This window comes from Littorina saxatilis, linkage group LG2, assembly GCF_037325665.1.
Source record: "Littorina saxatilis isolate snail1 linkage group LG2, US_GU_Lsax_2.0, whole genome shotgun sequence".
NCBI classification, from domain to species: domain Eukaryota; kingdom Metazoa; phylum Mollusca; class Gastropoda; order Littorinimorpha; family Littorinidae; genus Littorina; species Littorina saxatilis.
The window spans coordinates 72,150,286-72,170,285 of record NC_090246.1 but is presented as its reverse complement, the minus strand read 5'-3'; the positions used below and the strand labels follow the sequence as shown (position 1 = coordinate 72,170,285).

The 20,000-nt window shown below is 42.9% G+C and overlaps 2 protein-coding genes across 2 annotated transcripts in view; one reads left to right on the top strand and one right to left on the bottom strand.

Moving 5' to 3' along the window:
* The window catches only part of LOC138959664 (uncharacterized), a 13,644-nt gene extending 5,189 nt beyond the window's left edge, over window positions 1-8,455 (top strand). The window contains exon 6 of the mRNA XM_070331242.1: window positions 6,347-8,455. Within this exon, the coding sequence (XP_070187343.1) occupies window positions 6,347-6,564 (218 nt within the window). The 3' untranslated portion in view covers window positions 6,565-8,455. The remainder of the gene's footprint in view (window positions 1-6,346) is intronic.
* A 283-nt stretch (window positions 8,456-8,738) lies between these two features.
* Window positions 8,739-20,000, bottom strand: part of LOC138959663 (transmembrane protein 26-like) — a 32,973-nt gene continuing 21,711 nt past the window's right edge. Inside the window, exons 3-5 of the mRNA XM_070331240.1 lie at window positions 18,753-18,879; window positions 17,738-17,905; window positions 8,739-16,152 (exon numbers count right to left, since the gene is read on the bottom strand). Of these exons, the coding sequence (XP_070187341.1) occupies window positions 14,926-16,152; window positions 17,738-17,905; window positions 18,753-18,879 (1,522 nt within the window). The 3' untranslated portion in view covers window positions 8,739-14,925. The remainder of the gene's footprint in view (window positions 16,153-17,737; window positions 17,906-18,752; window positions 18,880-20,000) is intronic.

The window sequence follows — 20,000 nt, the reverse complement described above, 5'->3', positions numbered from 1 at the left end:
GACAAACCATAACAACCATCATCACCCTAATTTCCTTAATAATAATAATGATAATGATAATAATTGTCAGTAAGTACTGGTGTCACATGACTGATGTGAACCAGTTGATTGGCTAATGGCGATGCTCTATAACTGTTAGCGCACTCTTGGAGTGCGCTAACTTTTCCACAGAGCGTATTCTTCCGCCCTTTGCCTAAGCGAGACTGTACTCTCATCCTCAGAAGTAATTAATGACATGCAGCTTATATTCTCCACAATACCAAAATACAGTGGTCGCCGGTTAATATGACCGCGGTTAATATGACCAGCCGCGTATTATGACCAATTTTACCCGGTCCGGAATTGTCCTTCTTTGTTATGTATTAGAAAAAGCCGCTTAATATGACCACAACGCCGCTTAATATGGCCACATTGTTTCGAGAAAATGGCAACAAGTTCACATCTTTTTCAGTTTGAAATCACTCGGGGGGAAAAAATACATACGATTTTTTTAAAAAGGCAAAAAGGCGTGCGATATTTTCTTTCTTTTTCGTGAATGAAACTAAAGTGATCAGTGATCAGTGCTCAGTGATCTCTAATGTCGCGATCATTATTCTCTCTCTTTTTTTCCCCCGAGACTGAGCGTCATAAAAAAGGCAATAAAACGTGCGATCTTTTCATTGTTTCCCGTGAATAAATCTAAAGTGATCACGAACATTATTCTCTTTCTTTTTGGCAAACATAGCACGAGCCAACCAATTTTTCAGTCTGATTCAAGAGGAAACAATGTCGAAACGAAAACGCCAAGATCAGACAGCCGAGGAAAAGCTAGAACTTATTGACAAATTTATAGCTCTACCATCCTGTAGTATGCGTGAGAGTGCTGCACAGTTGGGCGTCAACAGAGGATTTTTGACAAACATTCTCAAGAATGAAGACAGCGTGAGGAAGGAGTGCGCATCGCAGGATTCACCGCAACGAAAGCGCCTACGACATGGAAAAGACAAAGATGTGGAAGATGGTCTTTTTTAGTGGTTCCAGAAGATGAGAGCAAAGAACGCGCCAATTCATGGAACATTGTTGTGTACAAAAGCAGAAGAATTGGCAACGGCTCTCGGACACACTGCATTCAAACCAACCGATGGATGGTTTTCTCGTTGGAAAGTTCGCATACGTCTCGAACAGTGAAAAGAAATCGGCCAGGGGGTTTTAAACGGCCAAAGACAGAATAACTGCGCTGGTGTGTTGCAACATGGTTGGGGAGAAGAAAAAGATGATGGTTATTGGAAAGTCGAAAAACCGCGCTGCTTCAAACACGTTGAACCAACATCTCTTCCTGTTGATTACCAGGCTTCCAAGAATGCCTGGATGACAAACCCCAATTTGGACCAGTTGGCTGTTGACGTTTTCTCTAACATCGGTTATAATATGACCAGCCGCTTATTATGACCATTTTATCCCGGTCCCAAAGTGGTCATATTAACCGGCGACCACTGTACCATAAATTTCCTGCTTCTCAATTAAAGCAGATCCCCCCGCGGGTTAGGGGGAAGAATTTACCCGATGCTCCCCAGCATGTCGTAAGAGGCGACTAACGGATTCTGTTTCTCCTTTTACCCTTGTTAAGTGTTTCTTGTATAGAATATAGTCAATTTTTGTAAAGATTTTAGTCAAGCAGTATGTAAGAAATGTTAAGTCCTTTGTACTGGAAACTTGCATTCCCCCAGTAAGGTAATATATTGTACTACGTTGCAAGCCCCTGGAGCAAATTTTTGATTAGTGCTTTTGTGAACAAGAAACAATTGACAAGTGGCTCTATCCCATCTCCCCCCTTTCCCCGTCGCGATATAACCTTCGTGGTTGAAAACACCACATAAAGAAAAAAAGAATTAAAGCAGAAGTGTTTTTTTTCTGACAGATTGCATGTGCCTGTGCCACAGTTGCCACTGATCTAAAAATAGAACCCGCTGTGTCTAATTTTTCAGTTTCGACTTGCGAAGATTCTTCTCATAATTATGCCATAGCTTATTATTCACATTACCAAATGATGAGTTAGTATACAATTCGTGCCATATATAAGACTTATTCCCAGCCTGCCTCATGCGTGCAGACCCCACAGAACTAATATCAGACAGAAGGGACAAGCCCTCTTAGCGCGGCCGGCCGCCATCTTGTTAATGCTGAGACTGACCAGCGATCGCGGCGAGCGACACACACACGCAGTGCGCAGTTTGGTCTCACGGTGTGCCTTGTCTCTGTTTACGTTTATGACCTGACGTTTACGTACTGTGTGAATAAAAACAAGTCCATTTACTTGCTAATTTACCGGTAGTAAGGATTTGCTGATGTATAACTTTTGAGGTTTAACGTCCTTGTCAACCACGAGGATTATTTCAAAGACGGTGCTTTTAGACATTTACTGAACATGCACCACACATAAGACAGAAGTCGTACCGACGAGACTGATTGCGTTTTACACCGTCATTTTTACTGTGAAATTGCAACAAATGTTCGGCACTTCAAAGTGTTTGCCTGATGTAAACAACAACATATACATTAAGAAGAAGTGCTATACCAAGACACTGCATACCCCCAGCGAAGGACAAATCCGCTCTCTCTCCCTCTCTCTCTCTCTCTCTCTCTCTCTCTCTCTCTCTCTCTCTCTCTCTCTCTCTTACACAGACACAGAAACACACACTGACACACAGACACACACACGCACGAATGCATGCACGCACACACACATAAATAACCACATTCTCTGTCTCTCTCTCTCTCAAGTATCTCTCTCAGTCTCAAACACACACACACACACACACACACACACACACGCACACACACACATACACACACACCCCCAAGTCACACACGCACACACACTGGCACACACACACACTCATTCACACATCGTCAAACATAGGCCCTACACACAAACTCACGCACACGCACATTCACATTCTCTCTCTCTCTCTCTCACTCTCTCTCTCTCTCTCTTACACAGAAACACACAAACACACACACGCACGAATGCATGCACGCACACACGCATAAATAACCACATTCTCTCTCTCTCTCTCACTCTGTCTCTCTCTCTCAATCTCTCTCTCTCTCAAACACACACACACACACAGGCACACACACACACACACACACACACACACACCCGAAGTCACACACGCACACTGACACACACTCACTCACACGCACTCACTTACTCTCTCACAAAAACTTCATACACACAAAACACACACCCATACGCACATATAGACAGACGGACATACACACCTTTACAAACAAACACACATACACACACACATACACTTACGCACGCGCACATACACAAACCCACTCTCTCTCTCTCTCTCTTTGTCTCTGTCTCTGTCTGTCTCTTACAAACACACTGCACACACACACACACATTTACATACGCACGCATGCACGCACGCACGCATGCACGCACGCACACCGGCACAGGCTCACACACACACACACACACACACACACACACACACACACCACACACACACAAATCTGGCACCGGCAAAACACACACTCATACGCACATAACAGACAGACATACACACCTTTACAAACAAACACACATACACACTCATACACACACAAACATACACACAAACTCATGCACACACACACACACACACACACACACACTCTCTCTCCCTCTCTCCGGCTCTCTCTCTCTCTCAGTCTCTCTCTCTCTCTCTTTCTTACAAACAGACACACACACACACTGACACACAGTTTACCGTTGACGCACGCACTCATGCACGCACGCACACACACACAGGCTCACACACACACACACACACACACACACACACACACACACACACACACACACACACATACACACATAACACAACAGTAACACGCTCCGCGTTTCGTTTTGTTTACAGTAAGCCTACTGCCAGATACTGGTACTCGCCATGCTTCTTCAGAGTTTCAAAATGGCGCCTCGAACGCTTACGGAAATTGCCGGAACATACCGAAGAGGCGCTTGTCCCTTCTGTCTGATATAAGTTCTGTGGCAGACCCAGTGCAACGTGACGAGCAATTTTTGTTTTTGGAATGCCGCAGTGGTTCGATTGCCCTTGCCTAGCAGACGACATAAACCCCGCTCAGCAAACTAACATGTTGGGCAAATGTGAACGAAAAAACAATGGGGATATAATACGTGTAGGGTTCAGAGCATTCTTACCGTTCATATTTATGACCAGACTCCCCGATGAGTAAAGATACCACACGAGAAACATGCCACATTTATTTTGAAAATGTGCTAACCGTCGACCTTGGGGGTTAGCCAACTCAAGGGGAGTCACTCTGCACAGTCACTTGAGGTTTCGAATCGCAAATAACTAAGAACACAGTCCTTTCTCCGAGTTCAAATGAGGTCTCTCTGAAAGATCATCACTGTTTAGCTTAACGCTACACTGGAATTTATCAACAGAAATTAAAACAAGAGTTTGTGTGTGATATATTATTATTTTTTGTTTGCTTAACGCCCAGCCAACCACGAAGGGCCATATCAGGGCGGTGCTGCTTTGACATATAACGTGCGCCACACACAAGACAGAAGTCGCAGCACAGGCTTCATGTCTCACCCAGTCACATTATTCTGACACCGGACCAACCAGTCCTAGCACTAACCCCATAATGCCAGACGCCAGGCGGAGCAGCCACTAGATTGCTAATTTTAAAGTCTTAGGTATGACCCGGCCGGGGTTCGAACCCACGACCTCCCGATCACGGGGCGGACGCCTTACCACTAGGCCAACCGTGCCGGTTTTGCGTGTGATGAAAGCACGACACACTTGAGACAGCCCACACAAAAGTAGACCTTCTACGACCTGACCACACAGTCATGCCTATTCAAATGCGCGTAGCAAAATGTGCGTGTTGTAGGCCTATCTTCTTTTTTCTCTGGCGGTACCGACAATATCGTTATTGAAACAATCCCAGTGCACTAAGGGATTTATAGAGCAAATCTCGAAAATAATTATATATGTTATCAATTTTCTCGATTTGCTCTATAAATCCCTTAGTGCACTGGGATGTCTCAATAACTTAAATGATAATAGTAATAATAATAATAATAATAATAATAATAATAATAATAATAATAATAATAATAATACCGACCCCCGTGGCGCAGTGGTTAGCGCATCGGGTTGCGGGCCGGGAGATCGTGGTTCGACCCTTCCTGCTCAGGGCTCACATGGTGACCTTGATCCCAGTGTTCCTGTTCCAGCCATCCTTGAATATTCTGCTGCCAGCCTGGGATGCTCCAGGGGGGTCGACGGAGGGACGCAGTGGCGGTCTGCTCTCTGAGGAGACGCTCACTCCGTCTGGCTCCGCGACTTTACAGTCAGTGTCGTAATTAGAGGGCTTAGTAGGTAGCGGTGCCTGTGCCCCTGGCCAGGAACAGGACCAATACTGAACACCGTCGAAGTGACTCAGCAGCAGTGCAGTGTCATCTTCCGAGGGTAGCCTACCGCAGCGGCCTGACATCCTTCCCTGGAGTGTCTGTAAAATTAGTGAGGGTGCCCAGGTGTCTGACCATCACTGGGGGCTCATTGATTCGACAAAGTTCAGGGGTGGATGTTGCAGTGAGTGCTGGGACGGGGCGGCGTGGAAAGAGAAGGAACAAGCGTCGGGACAAGCAGAAAGAGGATGAAATAAAATAAAGATAAATACATAAAGAAGAAGAGAGAGAAGTGAAGAAGAGAAAGAGAAGGAGAGAAGAAGAAAAGAGAAAGAGAGAAAAAGAAGAGAGAGAGAGAGGAGATGAGAGTGAAGAAGAAAAGAAGAGGAGGTAGAAGAAGAGATAATAAAAAAATTAAAAAAATGTAAACAAAAAATGTTAACAAGAATTTTTTTTTAAATAAATAAATGAGCATTTATCTTTGCGCTTGACACATTTAAAATTAAAACACAGTTTTACAAGCATTTACATCTACATTCATAGTCAACAACGCTTAATAAAAAGTATACACCATCAAACATACATTACAAAAAATTCTTCCACTAACTAAGTAATAAAAACATGAATAAAATAGGTAGTGAAAACAAGGAAATACCAGCTGAATACCCTTAATCAGACAGAACATGTTATCAACAATACTGAAAACAGCCCTAGATGTTTATACACATTATCACATTATCACTTTGACTTAAGTTACCACTGCGTCACGTACACGACCTTGGTCATTATGCCCCCCCCCCTCCACCACCACCGCGCTCCCCCCTGGCCCCCGTCTGGTCTTTGGTGGATTATATATATCAGAACGATCAATATATTGTTTTCATTCTGTATTTTTGTTCTTTTTTTGTCATCTGCATCCTCCAGACAACCAAGAAACGTCCACCACCACTGTGACCATCATGCACCCAGGAGACACGATGGGTATGTACCCGACGACAAGCCCCTTCATCAACTGGGACCTGCCCGGAGGCAACGGTAACACCTTCGCCGGCTACCTGGTGGCCAGGTATGACGACCCCGACTACACGCCCCCCGTCACCAACGCTGCTGGGGACACCACTACAACGACCGCTGCTCCGTAGATATGAGTATTATCGTACTGTAATTGTAGGCGACACTTCTGGTTTGTGTAGACAAAAGCCCACCGTCGTCAGAACCATGGAAGGAAACCGCTGAAGGAATGATTTTGAAACCATTTTGTGTGTTGATTTGTGTTTTTTTCTTTGTTTTCTTCCTGTCTTTGTTTGCCCGTTTGTTTTCTCGACGTTATTATCTTTGCCTCCTCATTCCAATTCCTTGATTGTCTGTGTCGGTTTCTTGGCCTCTGAGTGCCTGACTTGCCTTTCTTTCTGTCACCGTCCGTTTGTCAGTCTGTCTCTCTGTTGGAAACACTCTCTCTGTCTCTGTCTCACTTTATATGTCTGTCTGTCTGTCTGTCTGTCCGTCTGTCTGACTGTCTGTCTGTCTGTCTGGCTGTCTGTCTGTCTGTCTTTATTTTTGGAAAGGGTTATCTAGTGTGCGAGTGTGTACATGCACTGATTAACAGTACAGGAAACTGGCTCGTATTAGCGCGGTAATGTAGATCCGCCAGACAGCATTCAGTTCCTCGCGTGCAGCAGTTTTCCACGTAATGTTAAACCAACGCGAAGTACTTTTTAATGTTTTTCAAAATTGTGTATAAAGATTTAATTGTAATACGTATTGTGTTCAGGAGTAAAGGACCCCTGCAATATGGCTGAAACCTTTCTGTGATTTTGTGCAGAAAAACAAAACAAAACTATAGCGTTGGTGTATCAGGTATCGGAATTAGAAGGACCAACAGTTAAGTTAAAGGCACACTCCTTCTCATGATCAACTGTTAGAACCACCGTGCGTCTCACATCTGGCCAGGTTTTAATGTGGGATAAGACAAAAAAACAAGAAAGGTAGGTTGTTGAAACGTTTGTTATTGACAAAACAATACATTCACAGATATTTCGACCTAACGGCTTCCTGACGAGTGGACGTAAACTGATAGAACTATCAAGATAAGTTTTGCGTGAATATTTGTTTGTCTGTTCACTTAAAAGACCGTTGGGTCGAAATATCTGTGAATGTATTGTTTTGACAATAACATACGTTCCAACAACCTACCTGTCTTGTTTTTTGATTCTGAATTTTGGAATGTTGGCAGTCTTTTTGTTTTTGGATTTGTGGGATTTGTTTGTTCGTTCATGGGCTGAAACTCCCACGGCTTTAACATGTATGACCGTTTTTACCCCGCCATTTAGGCAGCCATACGCCGCTTTCGGAGGAAGCATGCTGGGTATTTTCGTGTTTCTATAACCCACCGAACTCTGACATGGATTACAGGATCTTTTGCGTGCGCACTTGGTCTTGTGCTTGCGTGTACACACGGGGGTGTTCGGACACCGAGGAGAGTCTGCACACAAAGTTGACTCTGAGAAATCTCTCGCCGAACGTGGGGATGAACTGATTTGTGGGATAAGACAGTCACTCCGTCATATACAAAAACCTAAACAGCATGGGGGCTCTCTGTGCACAGTGGAATTTTTTATGAATTTGTTTTAATGAATTAATTTCGTAAAAGGCACTAGTTTCATTCATCACATAGTTCCAACTCACCACAACAAGCAATCAAAGTGTTGATTGTAGGCATGTGACCAAGTGGAGGGATCGTCTTATCCCATGTAAAAACCTGTCCAGATTGAACGAGAAGGAGTATATGCCTTCCATTGGACTCAAACCGATGATTCGTTTACGTTTAATACTATTTAATACAATATAATAATACTTAATTATCTCAATTATGGAAATTCGTTGTGTGGTTGACAGCAGCAGTGATTATACGATGTGTTGATGTTTAGTGGCTGCAGTTTTATGTTGTTGCTGACACTGCTTAAAATCGGTTACAGTTATGGAATGATTTATCGAGAAATGCTGGCTTATGAGTGTCATTAAATGTAACTGAAACTTCTACGTGTCATGTCCTTTGGGGAATGTATCATCGTGTGACCATGTATGTCAAAATGTATTACAAAGCTTCTTTCTTAAAGACAGAAAGGTAGACAGACAGAAAGAGAGATAAAAAAAAGAAAGAACAAAAAAGACAGACAGAGAGAAAGAAAGAAAGAAAGAAAGAAAGAAAGAAAGAAAGAAAAACAAAGAAACAAAGAAGAAACAAAAAAAGAAAAGAAAGGGATGAAAGAATGACTGAAAGAAAGAAAAAAGAAAAAAAACAAAGACAACAAGGTACCACTATTTGCATTGGAAGTTTTTTTCCAACAGAATATCGGCTGCACAACGGAAACAATGTCTTCATGGTAATAGTTTCATTAAGACGAGTGCTGATTAAAAATAAAGAATGGGAGATAAGTACAAAAAAACCAGTGCAAACAAAGATACACATAAACACACACAAATAAAAAGTCGTTACAGAAGGATTCCTAGTCGACATAATATTGAATCTATATATATATACGACTTCTGTCTGTGTGTGTGTGTGTGTGTGTTTGATCGCCATGCACGGCCAAAGTTCTCGATGGATCTGCTTCAAATTTGGTGTCCATATTCAGATACACCCGAAACAAAATCTGGTCGATGAGATATTTCAATACGTGCTCTCAGCGCGCAGCGCTGAACCGATTTTGGTTCCACCTCAGCTACCCGGGCCCCCATACCGACACACCAAAGCCAAAGTTCTCGGTGGATCTTTTTCAAATTTGGACACCGTATTCAGCTACACCCCGGACACAATATCATCGATGAGATATTTCAACACGTGCTCTCAGCGCGCAGCGCTGAACCGATTTTGGTTTTTGTGTTCATTTCACCATTACAAGTAACTCTTCCTTATCTTCTCCAGTGTTTTGCGTTTATCTCCCTTCCTTCGTGTGGCTTCAATCCATATTCCCGTTTCTAAGTTACTATTTTTAGAATGTCACTGCGCTGTCCAGAACGCTTCCCTTGCACCCGTAAGTTGTTCTTACTGTCAAAGTGAAAAGGTCGAATCAATTTATAGCCACGCGAAAAATACACTCTCACCTATCTCTATATATTTATAGATATAGATATACATATATATATATATATATATACGGCTTCTGTGTGTGTGTTTGTGTGTGTATTTGTGTGTGTTTGTGTGTGTGTGGGCAAAAACCTGTGTATTGTAGAGTTCTGTTTGTGATGTGGTCTAGCGGCTTTTGTCTGTCTGTATGTTCTGGCATTTGAGAAGCCACAACAGATAATATAGGGCTAAGAAATAAGCTCTAATATTCTCAATCCCGTTTGACAGGACTTCGCCTTCAAAGGTGATTGTGATGAACCGCCACGCTGTCTGTCTCTGTCTCGCGATTCACCCCCGCGATTATCTCCCTTCCTCCGTGTGGCAATGCCGGGTCCCAGGCGCAGCCTGGTATTCGGCTCTACTTCTTCCCGGTGAAGCCGGTACCCGGCGAAGCGGGTAATCATCTAGTGTAAGAATATACAACAAAGGGACCTTAAACATGCACACTGATATTCGTTACAAAAAGATGCTAACATTAGGTCCCTTCCTCTCCTGGACCCATGTACGATTACATGTACCGTAAACACTCACTTGAACTCCAACACACACACACACACACACACACACACACGCACACACACACACCCACACACACACCAGGGATTCGTATGTACATGCAACTTGAACAGTTTTGAGTTCAAGCTGGTAACATATTTGCAGCTAACAGGAGAAACCCATACCGACCAAACCAGGTCGTCATATTCGAGTTTAGAGCGAGCCAAATTCAAGTTCAAGCTATCCCGTGAGAGAAAAACATGTCAACGTTTTGCAAGTGAAACAAATTCGCGGCATAATGATGTTATTTGAACCTTGAAATGAGTGTCATTGGAAAATGAAAAATTACATCCTTTATGCATTGACATTAAAACAAGTTTTTTTCTTCTTCGTTAAGCACATTTTCTTACCAAAAAACCCACAACTTTTTCAATCGCTAATTTACTTCAGTTACAACAAACCTGAAGTGTTTCTCTCCGTCTACCGATTGGGTAACTTGACATCGACACGAACACGATCCTTTAATTTCAGAGCCCGGTGCAGTCTAGCTTGTGATTGTCGAACAAAAATATTGACCACGCAATCAGATCCGGTTATAGCCGGTATGGGGAGCTCTCTGTAGCTGCATGTAAGCATACATGTCACGACAATAAGTTTTTGAAAATCAAAAATTATTTTAACCAGATACACTTTTCAGCTATCATTTCCTTATGTGACTTTATACAAGCTGCTTCAATGTCGGGGAAAATAACTGGTTAACCGAGTTTCAGTAGCTACCACTTACTCTCTACCCAGGATATGGTAGGCACAAAGGGCTCCCCCCCTCCTAAAACAAAACAAAATAGAAGAACTTTCTGTTAATAAAAGTCTTATCTCCCTTATCTTATGACTTTTTTTTGCAAGGCTACGTTTTTTTTATCGTGAGTTTTGACCCTTTGTGCGAACCAAATCCGCCCTGCCCCTTTGGTCTCTCCCCCCATCCCCTCCTTTTTTTCACACAAAAAACGCGTTAGACACAAAGTTCTGCACTTTGGAAAACCAAGGACGAGTACAATTGCTGTCCCTAAAAACAACAACTCATGGTTATACAAAGATACAGTGTGCTATCAAACAGCTTCTATTTAATACTTGTGATTTAAACACAAATCAAAACATACAAAGAATTCTAAAAACCAAACAAAAACAACAACAGCAAACAAACAACCAGACAAGCACTAAAACGATTGCGATTCTCTACGGTTACCGTTAATTTAGTGTCAACTGCGTAGTTTATCGTTGCAGTCCTTTGGACAACCAATAAAAAAGTAAAACAGGACAATGCGGTAAAATGTGAATCATCTGTATGCAACCGGTATTATGAGTTATTTATAATATGTCTGATATCATTTGCTAACAGTCAGCATATTAGAAATAACGGTTTTATTACCGTTTAATTCGACCAAAAGAAATTTCGAAGCGACCCCGCGAATTAGACAGAACAGCCGCAATGGGAACTTGAGCGCTCTTACCTGATTATGCCTGTCACTCAAAGAATTCTCGTGACCTGGGTCAGCCAATCAGAGTGACACACCTGTCGTGATGAATATTCACAGATCAAATGCGTTTGACACACAACAATCTCACAAGATAATCCATGCGTTTCGGTTGCTTCGCTTTTTCTTGTTGAACAGAGAGCGACAGGTTTAGAACCGACTCCAGACGGATGGGAAATGATGGAAAGATACATTTGACCTAAAGCGAGTGACGGAATTTCACTTGATTTTTCCGAACTTAGATAATTTAGATTTCAAGTGAGCGAGTCGGCATTGCATACTCAGAGGATGGGCGGTGCCTCGCTGTTCCGTAAAGCACCCACCGCCAAAACTCGCTTTTCGGTTGTTGTTTTTTTTTAGATAAAGAGAGTATTATCTGACAGCATTTGAAGTGTCATTCTTTAGAATAAATCACACTGATATTGGTGACTTAAATTTTTACTTTGTCTTGTTAATTTGTAGCTTGATAAACAAAAAGGGTCCCTGCCTGAACGTTATAACAGTCAGAGGGTCACCTAGAATCCGCCCTGATTGGTCAAAAATCCATATGGGGCACTGAATTGGTAATAAAATTATACAATGTATTACATGTCGTTAACACTTCTATGAAGGAATAACACAATGCGGTGTAATAATACCATACAGGCAATACGACGACTGATGGATACTGGAGAAACAGTAAGCTTTAAATATCTTACTCTGACATTCCGTGCATATCCTTCCTTTGAGACATTATATGCATTCTAACTACATGAAAAGTTAAACTTACATGAAGACATGCAAACTGAAGCTTTATCTGCAAGGAAACAGAAGCGTAATGTTCGAAGAACCGACAGTCCAGGTGCGTTGCAAGCAGCATGACTTGTGTAGTTGATTGAACTACTACTGTCACTGGTCAAACGATCACAGGAATTAAGTCAGTGGATGTTCTGTCATAGCTTTGCTCAGGTAGCAAGACGTTCTTGAAACTTAGTGCGTGTTAAAGGAAATGTGCGTCGAAGCGTATGTAAAGTCCCAAATCAATCTGTTATACAAGCGAGTTCAATAACTCATATTGTCATCATTTTCACGAGTTTTCATTCACAAGCACCTGGGAAATAAATCTCATGTTCCCCAGGCAATAAATCCCCGGTTACCATAGTTGCAGGAAGCAGGTTATACATGGATAATCAAAAGCAAACCCAATAGAAACGCTCGGGGATTCTTCGGCTCTTTTCATTGTTGTTTCCCCAGACCTAAACAGACGACACGACACTGCTTTGCAAAGTTCCAAAAACGAACTGGCAAACTGGCAAAAGTAAACAAAAAACAAAACTACTTCAATCTTCATGAAAGGTCACACATTCATCAAAAACAAATGAAACCTAGCGATATGTTTTGTCTTCTTACAGAGTCATGGAGTGCGTGTATCTGTGTTTCGATACACAGACGTTCGGAGAAACACGATATAGCTCAGTTGGTAGCGCCCTGGATTTGTATTCAGTTGGCCGCTGTCAGCGTGAGTTCGATCCCAGGTTCGGCGGAAATTTATTTCAGAGTCAACTTTGTGTGCAGACTCTCTTCGGTGTCCGAACTCCCCCCCGTGTACACTACATTGGGTGTGCACGTTAAAGATCCCACGATTGACAAAAGGGTCTTTCCTGGCAAAATTGCTTAGGCACAGTTAATAATTGTCTACCTATACCCGTGTGACTTGGAATAATAGGCCGTGAAAGGTAAATATGCGCCGAAATTGCTGCAATTACTGGCCGTATAAAATTTCATCTCACACAGCATCAGTGCAGAGCGCCTAGAACTGTACCCACGGAATATGCGCGATATAAGCCTCATTGATTGATTGATTGATTGAAATAAAACGACCCCTGACACACACATTTTGACCCGTGCACAAGACGTTGTATCGATAAACGAAGCACAAAATAAGAAACAATAATAAAAGCAAAGAAAATAGCAACAAGATATGCAAACATCTAACAAAGCTGAGCAAGCAGAATGACAGGTCTAATGAAAAACAAAGAGGTACTGAGTCGGAAACAAGATCGCGATTCTTTCCTTCGCTGCACGACGCAAATCTTCTGTGACCTTTGACCAAACGTAGCTTCCACATTCGATCACTCAGCTTAATATTTACAACAGAAAGCCGAGGGGGTGGAATACCGAGATGAACCTACAGAACTGTGCATCATCAAACCTGACATACTCATCCCAACCTTTAATGAACTCAAAAACACAGAAAGTTGCTTTCACACGCCAGCTTTGATTGCCAGTGGTTATCAAACCGGGACTCGTGTGGTTATCAGCACGGAACCCGTGTTTCAAAGCATGGCTCCCTGTGTTGATTGTGTACTTATTTTCTCACTACCAAAATGATGACAAAAACGATGTTTGGTGGTTTGTTGACAGACCAGCTTTTTTGTCGGTCCTCGGGGGGCATATCGACTTTTGTTTCATATTTATTGACCGCGGCCTTCGGCCTTGGTCAATAAATATGAAACAAAAGACGATATGCTCCCCCTCGGACTGACAAAAAAGCTGGTCTGTCAACAACCCATCAAACATCGTATAATGATCACATCAACTCTTGGTTCACTCTGTCAATAGGAAATAGTAAAATATAAAATTCAAAATGCTGACATTACATTATTCACAATGCTGACAATTCATTGCTTCCCAAATGTAAAAATCCAACTGGTACACTTGCAGTTCATCCAAAGTGTACGTACAGTTAATAAAAACATCATTGTGCAAAAACGCTTCAACGAGAGGTACAAAAGTTATATGGGTTAAAAATATTTTTTTTTTATAATAATACTAAAAATTAAACAATTGGGCTTCAATAAAAAAAAAAGTCCGAAATCTGCACCAGTCTTCACATTAAAAATGTGTTAGGACGAATCAGTCTTGCTGGGAGCAGATCAGATGACCCAATGGATTTCTGACAAACTAGTTAGGACTGGGATCATGAGACTCATGACGAAAATGACCCACTGATTTGATGTCGAAGCGGTCAATTTTGGGTGATTCTGGCTTACACTCTGCTTTAATTTTAAGAACTCACATACAGACCTGCAATGTCAATAATATTATTAAATCTAAAAAAAAAAAAGAAATAAAAACTAAACAAAAACTCTATCTATAAACTAACACTCTCGACACGCAGTGGATCAAAACAGACAATTACAACTTCACGAGCAATAACAGGGTTCTTTGCTGCAAGCGTCCTCATGTTTACCTGCAACACAATGTTCAAACCACCAGAACGCGTATCTCATTGTTTTCTGCAAATGAAAAGGACATGATGCGGCTCATAGCATTTCTGCACCGATTTCTGTCCGCATCATATATGATGTTCAAGCCCGCACACTGGTGTACGAGACAAAGGAACCTCTGCCGATCTCCTTGGAATCGTCTTTTCTATCAGCACCCTGCGTGTCATCAGCTCTGCCATAGCGAGGGAGGCTGCCGTTTACGCCGTCATTGTTCTCAGAATCCTGGTGACCGCTGTCGTCTGAGATTTGGTCCAACTCCCCTAAAGCGTCATTCAGTTCCTTGTCCGAGAAGGGCGAGCTGTTGGACTGGTTCTGGTCCTCCATTTCTGTATTTTCATCTGTTGTTTTCGGCTCGAGCGTTATGGCATCCAGGTCATTCTTGTTAGATGACGGGTCTAGTGTCAGGGACGTTTCTGCCTCCTTCTCTCCTTTCTCAGAGATTTCGTTTTGTACCATGAGCTTGTCATACTTCTTCGTTCTTTCCATCTTCTTCGCAGGAGTGCTTGGACCGTCGATGACTTTCTGTAGCTCTCCCATTTGGCCCGTCCCCATGTCAAAGCCACGAGGCTCTCCCAGGTCTCCCCTGTCCAGGTCTTTCTCCATTCTCAGTTCCCCAGCCTGTCTGAGGTCCTCAGGCTCTCTCCGACCGTCCATCTTCGCCAGTTGCTTCTTGTCAAAGTCTCCAGACTCGGCGTCCACAATTATAGGATTGATCTTTCCCTTCTTCTCCTGTTTCCCCCTCTTCCTGAGGCTACCCAGCCGCTCGTCAAAAACTTGGCCGTTCTGGAGCATGTTCTTACGCACCCTAACAACAACGTCCTCATAGTCATCATCGTCGTAGTCGCCGTCTTCGTCGTAGCCGAACACGTCCGCGTCAAGATGTTTCAAGTCGTCAGCCTCCGTGTGGTCCTTGGGACAGCAGAGCTTGTTGAGGAGGAGGAAGATCTTGTAGACGAGCAGCATGATGACGAGGACGTTCTTGGCGGTGAAGAAGACCAGACTGTAGGTAACCACGTTGTACTTCACGGTGGTGTAGAGCCTGACGGCCAGGAACGGACCGTCCTGCATGAAGAGAGACAGAAAGGTGGCCAGCAGCTCCACGCGGAGGATCGAGTGCCTGTGCTGCTGCTCTTGGTCGTGGAACTCCTCGGGGGTCGTACGGAGTCCACGTGCGCGGCGAGGCCTGTGTGCCGTGATGAAGGTCAGCGTGAACTGCAGTACGCTGAGCGACCACACGCTCAGGATCACGTACGTCAGCGTCGTGTTGTGACGGATGCTCGGGTCCTCGTCAAACAGGGAGAACAGCTCCTGTGACCAGAATGAAACAGTTCATGCAGCAATAAGCACGATCTTCCCCCTGTAGCCTTCCCTATAATAAGCAATATAGCCGAAGGCTAGTAGAAGATAACAAAGTATATCCCAGGCTCAGACACAACTCTCCTGTTAGACAAAAGATTTTAAAAGATTGACAGGTCGAAGTTCTAGGGACAATTTTGTTTGGTCTGTAATTTTACTAAACTATGACAACACTTAAAGGCACAGTAAGCCTCCCGTAAACCATCACAGAGCTCCCCGAGCGTCTAAATACAGTACAAGCATACTTCCATTTGAACGCTCACCGAACGGGAACATCCTGGCTGCTTTCTGTTGAGCGTGAGACATTTTCCAAGAATTTATTTTCGTAGACTTGTTCCGTTAACAACAACGGCGCCTCGTTTTTGCGCTGGACCTAACTTTTAAAATCTAAATAATAAATTGACAGCTTGTTACACAAACATTCTTTAATCATAAAAGAATTCGTTTTTCATCAAGACAAGATCAGAACAATTCGAAGTTGTGAAAGTTTAAAAAAAGAAAAGCCCGGAAGCAGGGTCACGCAAGGGTCGTAGCAGACGACGGCCGGTTTATCAGTGCAAATCGCCGTTCCTCTCAACAGTCAAAAGCCATCGCTAGAGTTCTTGTGAACCACAGCCGTTGTTTCGTGCATAAAAAAAACGTGCTATTGTAGATAAGCTCACGTCGAGTCGCATTCAAATGACTAACTATGACGACTGCATTGTGAAAAGGGAAAACTGGATCACACGGGTTCACGATGGCTCAGGGGTAAGATAAACCACGCAAAAATAAATTCTTTGAAAATTGTTCGCTCTTTACGGAGGGCACCTAGGATGTTCTCAATTGGTGAGTGTTTAAATGAAAGGGTGTTTGTACTGTGTGTAAAAGCCTGACCGTATCTGTGATGGTTTACGGGAGGCTTACTCTGCCTTTAAGGTTTTTTTCTACACAGTGCGGTTTCTTTTACCTACTGTTATTTATCTGTGTGCTCCTATCATATCTGTCTTCTTCTGTTTTGCTTCGTCCTCGATGTGCCCCGAAGACGTCCACAGGATCGGAACAATTGTGTCTTCCAGCTGTGTATAGTCACCTTCGTATGGACGTAGGTCTCTTTATTTGTTTTTCTCACGCGCAGACGCCATTGTTCCTTCTCTATGTGCACAAAGGTTTTTGTTGTTGAGTGTTAATTTCCATTTAGCGTCTTTCAACCTATTTGGCTTTGCGGGACCGACTAAATGTTGATTCCTTTCTCAGTTTACACTGTCATCTCCATGTTAAAAACATTTTTACGTTTAGGTCTATCACAGTAAAGCCAAAATGGTTATAATAACCTCATGTTTTTTTTCAAACTTGTTTCTTAAAAACCCTTTTTGGTTTTGTGCTGCTTTTGTTTGTGCCTTTCCTGTGTATTCGTTGTCCCGAAGAAGCATCCATGCGCACAAATTCGACGTTGTCTTTGTCTGTGCTGTCGTTGTGTTGGTGATTACCAATTTGTTTTGTTTTTCAAATTAAAATCCTGGTCAAAATAAAAATCTTGAATGAGAACATAGGTGCTTACCATGATGTCGGAGGCGATGCCGATGAAGGCGAAGAGGAGCTGGGTGAGCTGCTCCCTCCCCACCTCCCCGCGGGGCAGCAACCAGCGACCCACGATCATGAAGTACAACATCATCTCCTCCACAACCAGCACCCACGTGTCGGGGCTCAGGCGAACCGGGATCGTGATCTGTGCAGAGAAACAAATAGAAACGCAAGGTAAGAGAGTGGAAAGATGAGGTTGGTGTCCATGCAAAAACGGGTTCTAATACAGCATTGTTTCTCCCTCAAAAACAACACACACAACACTTGTTTTTCCCCTAACTCTCATCCACAATGCCAAATATTTTTTCATGCATCATTATTGTTTGTCCACAACCAGCACCCACGTGTTGGGGCGGAGGCGAACCGGGATCTCGAACTGTGCAGTGAAACAAATTGAAAGAGCATGTACATGTGTGGAAAGATGAGGTTGGAGGTTATGCAAAAACGTTAGCTCAAACAGCATTGTTTCTTCTCGGATTCTCCTCCGTAACCAGCACCCGCGTGTCGGGGTTCAGGCGTGCCGGGATCTCGATCTGTGTTAGTATACAGAGTAGGTTAAAACTAAGACAAAGTAATGATTCTTTTTTTATGTAGACAGATGACAAGAAGACATAGACTAAGCACGATACTTAGTGAATCAGACTTCACCGTTTTTTTAGTAGTATCTGCTCATGGACAAAATGCGTAAATATGTATCAAAACTCCACCCAAGACAAACAGATAAACTAATAACCAGACCGAAAAAGGAACCATCAATATACCAATTAGTCCAATTAGCAAGCCTAATTATTATTCATCCGGCCAGTCAGCCAGCCATTCAGGGTATGATGTGCACGAGAAAGTGTCCAACTGTGTGAGAACGAAGCGCTGCTTCTCACTGGTTAACATAGAGATTTTCTCAGATTTCAGCCAATCAGACCCAGTGCTTGGGTCCCACCCGGTTGGGCACTTTCTCTTGCATACCACCCCGGGCAGCCTAGTAGAGAACTTACCCCGCTGATATCTAAATCCTCCACTTGAGAGGTGTTCGTGTTTTGGTAGTTCACTGTCTTCTGGATCTCCAGCAGCCATATTCCTGGCAGGGTGGCACCGAGGTAGAAGAAGAAGCAGAGAGAGAAACTGTTGTAAAAAAACAACAACAAAACAGGATCAAACAAAAGTAAAACAAGAAGAGCATTCACTCCGTCGACTACCTTTCGCGGTGGTATGATGAGGCTTAAAAAAAAAAGCGCATGGTGGGTTTATTTTTCTCAGGAAAATAATGCATAATGCATACAACAATTTGCAATCTGCGCAGGCAGTCAGGATGTTGATTTTTGATATGTGTCTATGAAGAAAGATGTTCTTATCACATGTAAAAGCAGGAGTAGATTTGAGATACGGTGAGCAGAATCGTTTTCACGGGAAGCAGTTTGCCTTAAATAACCAAACTTTCCAACTAAAGAAGGATCCGCTCAGGTTTTTATTGTTTGCTGATTTGGAAGGGCCCAGGATAAACGATAAGTAAACACGAATGCAAGTTCTGATGATTTTATTTTATTCTTTAAAATGTAGGTTCTTTAAAGAGTAGGTACCACAAATTGAGATGCGTTAGTACAAGAGTACCCGGCAAAAACTGATCTGAACTTGATTTACAACGCTAATGTTAAAGCAATGCCCCTTCCCACGCCCCACCTGCTTGTGTCTGGGTACATCACTCGAACAGAACACTCGTCGGGTACTCACTTATTAGAGTCTTATACTTGTTGGGTACTCATGCGACGAAATCTTACAATTCACTAGAAACTTACGCTGTTGTTAGATATTTACAATCAGAGGTAATACAGATTGTGTCACTTCTTTAATGGAAAAATACCTTTGTCATGTTTCCGAGCAGTTGCACTACTCATAGGCAGTGTTATATATTTGTTATTATTATTTAAATCAAATTAAATCAATTGAATACGCTCGTTTGTGTGTGTGTGTGTGTGTGTGTGTGTGTGTGTGTGTGTGTGTGTGTGTGTGTGTGTGTGTGTGTGTGTGTGTGTGTGTGTGTGTTTTGCAGACACTGGATGTATTCAAAAGCTTACAGACAAAAGAGCGGTTCCACCCAGCCTAATCAGTAAGCCTAGTCAGGAAGACGAAACAAAACCGTGAATCTATCGGATGAAAGTCCTCATCGTTTCTCATACAAAACTGACAGTCAAAGTACACAAAACACTCAAACGCTGGTACTGGAGTAGACAGTTTTGTTTGCACTG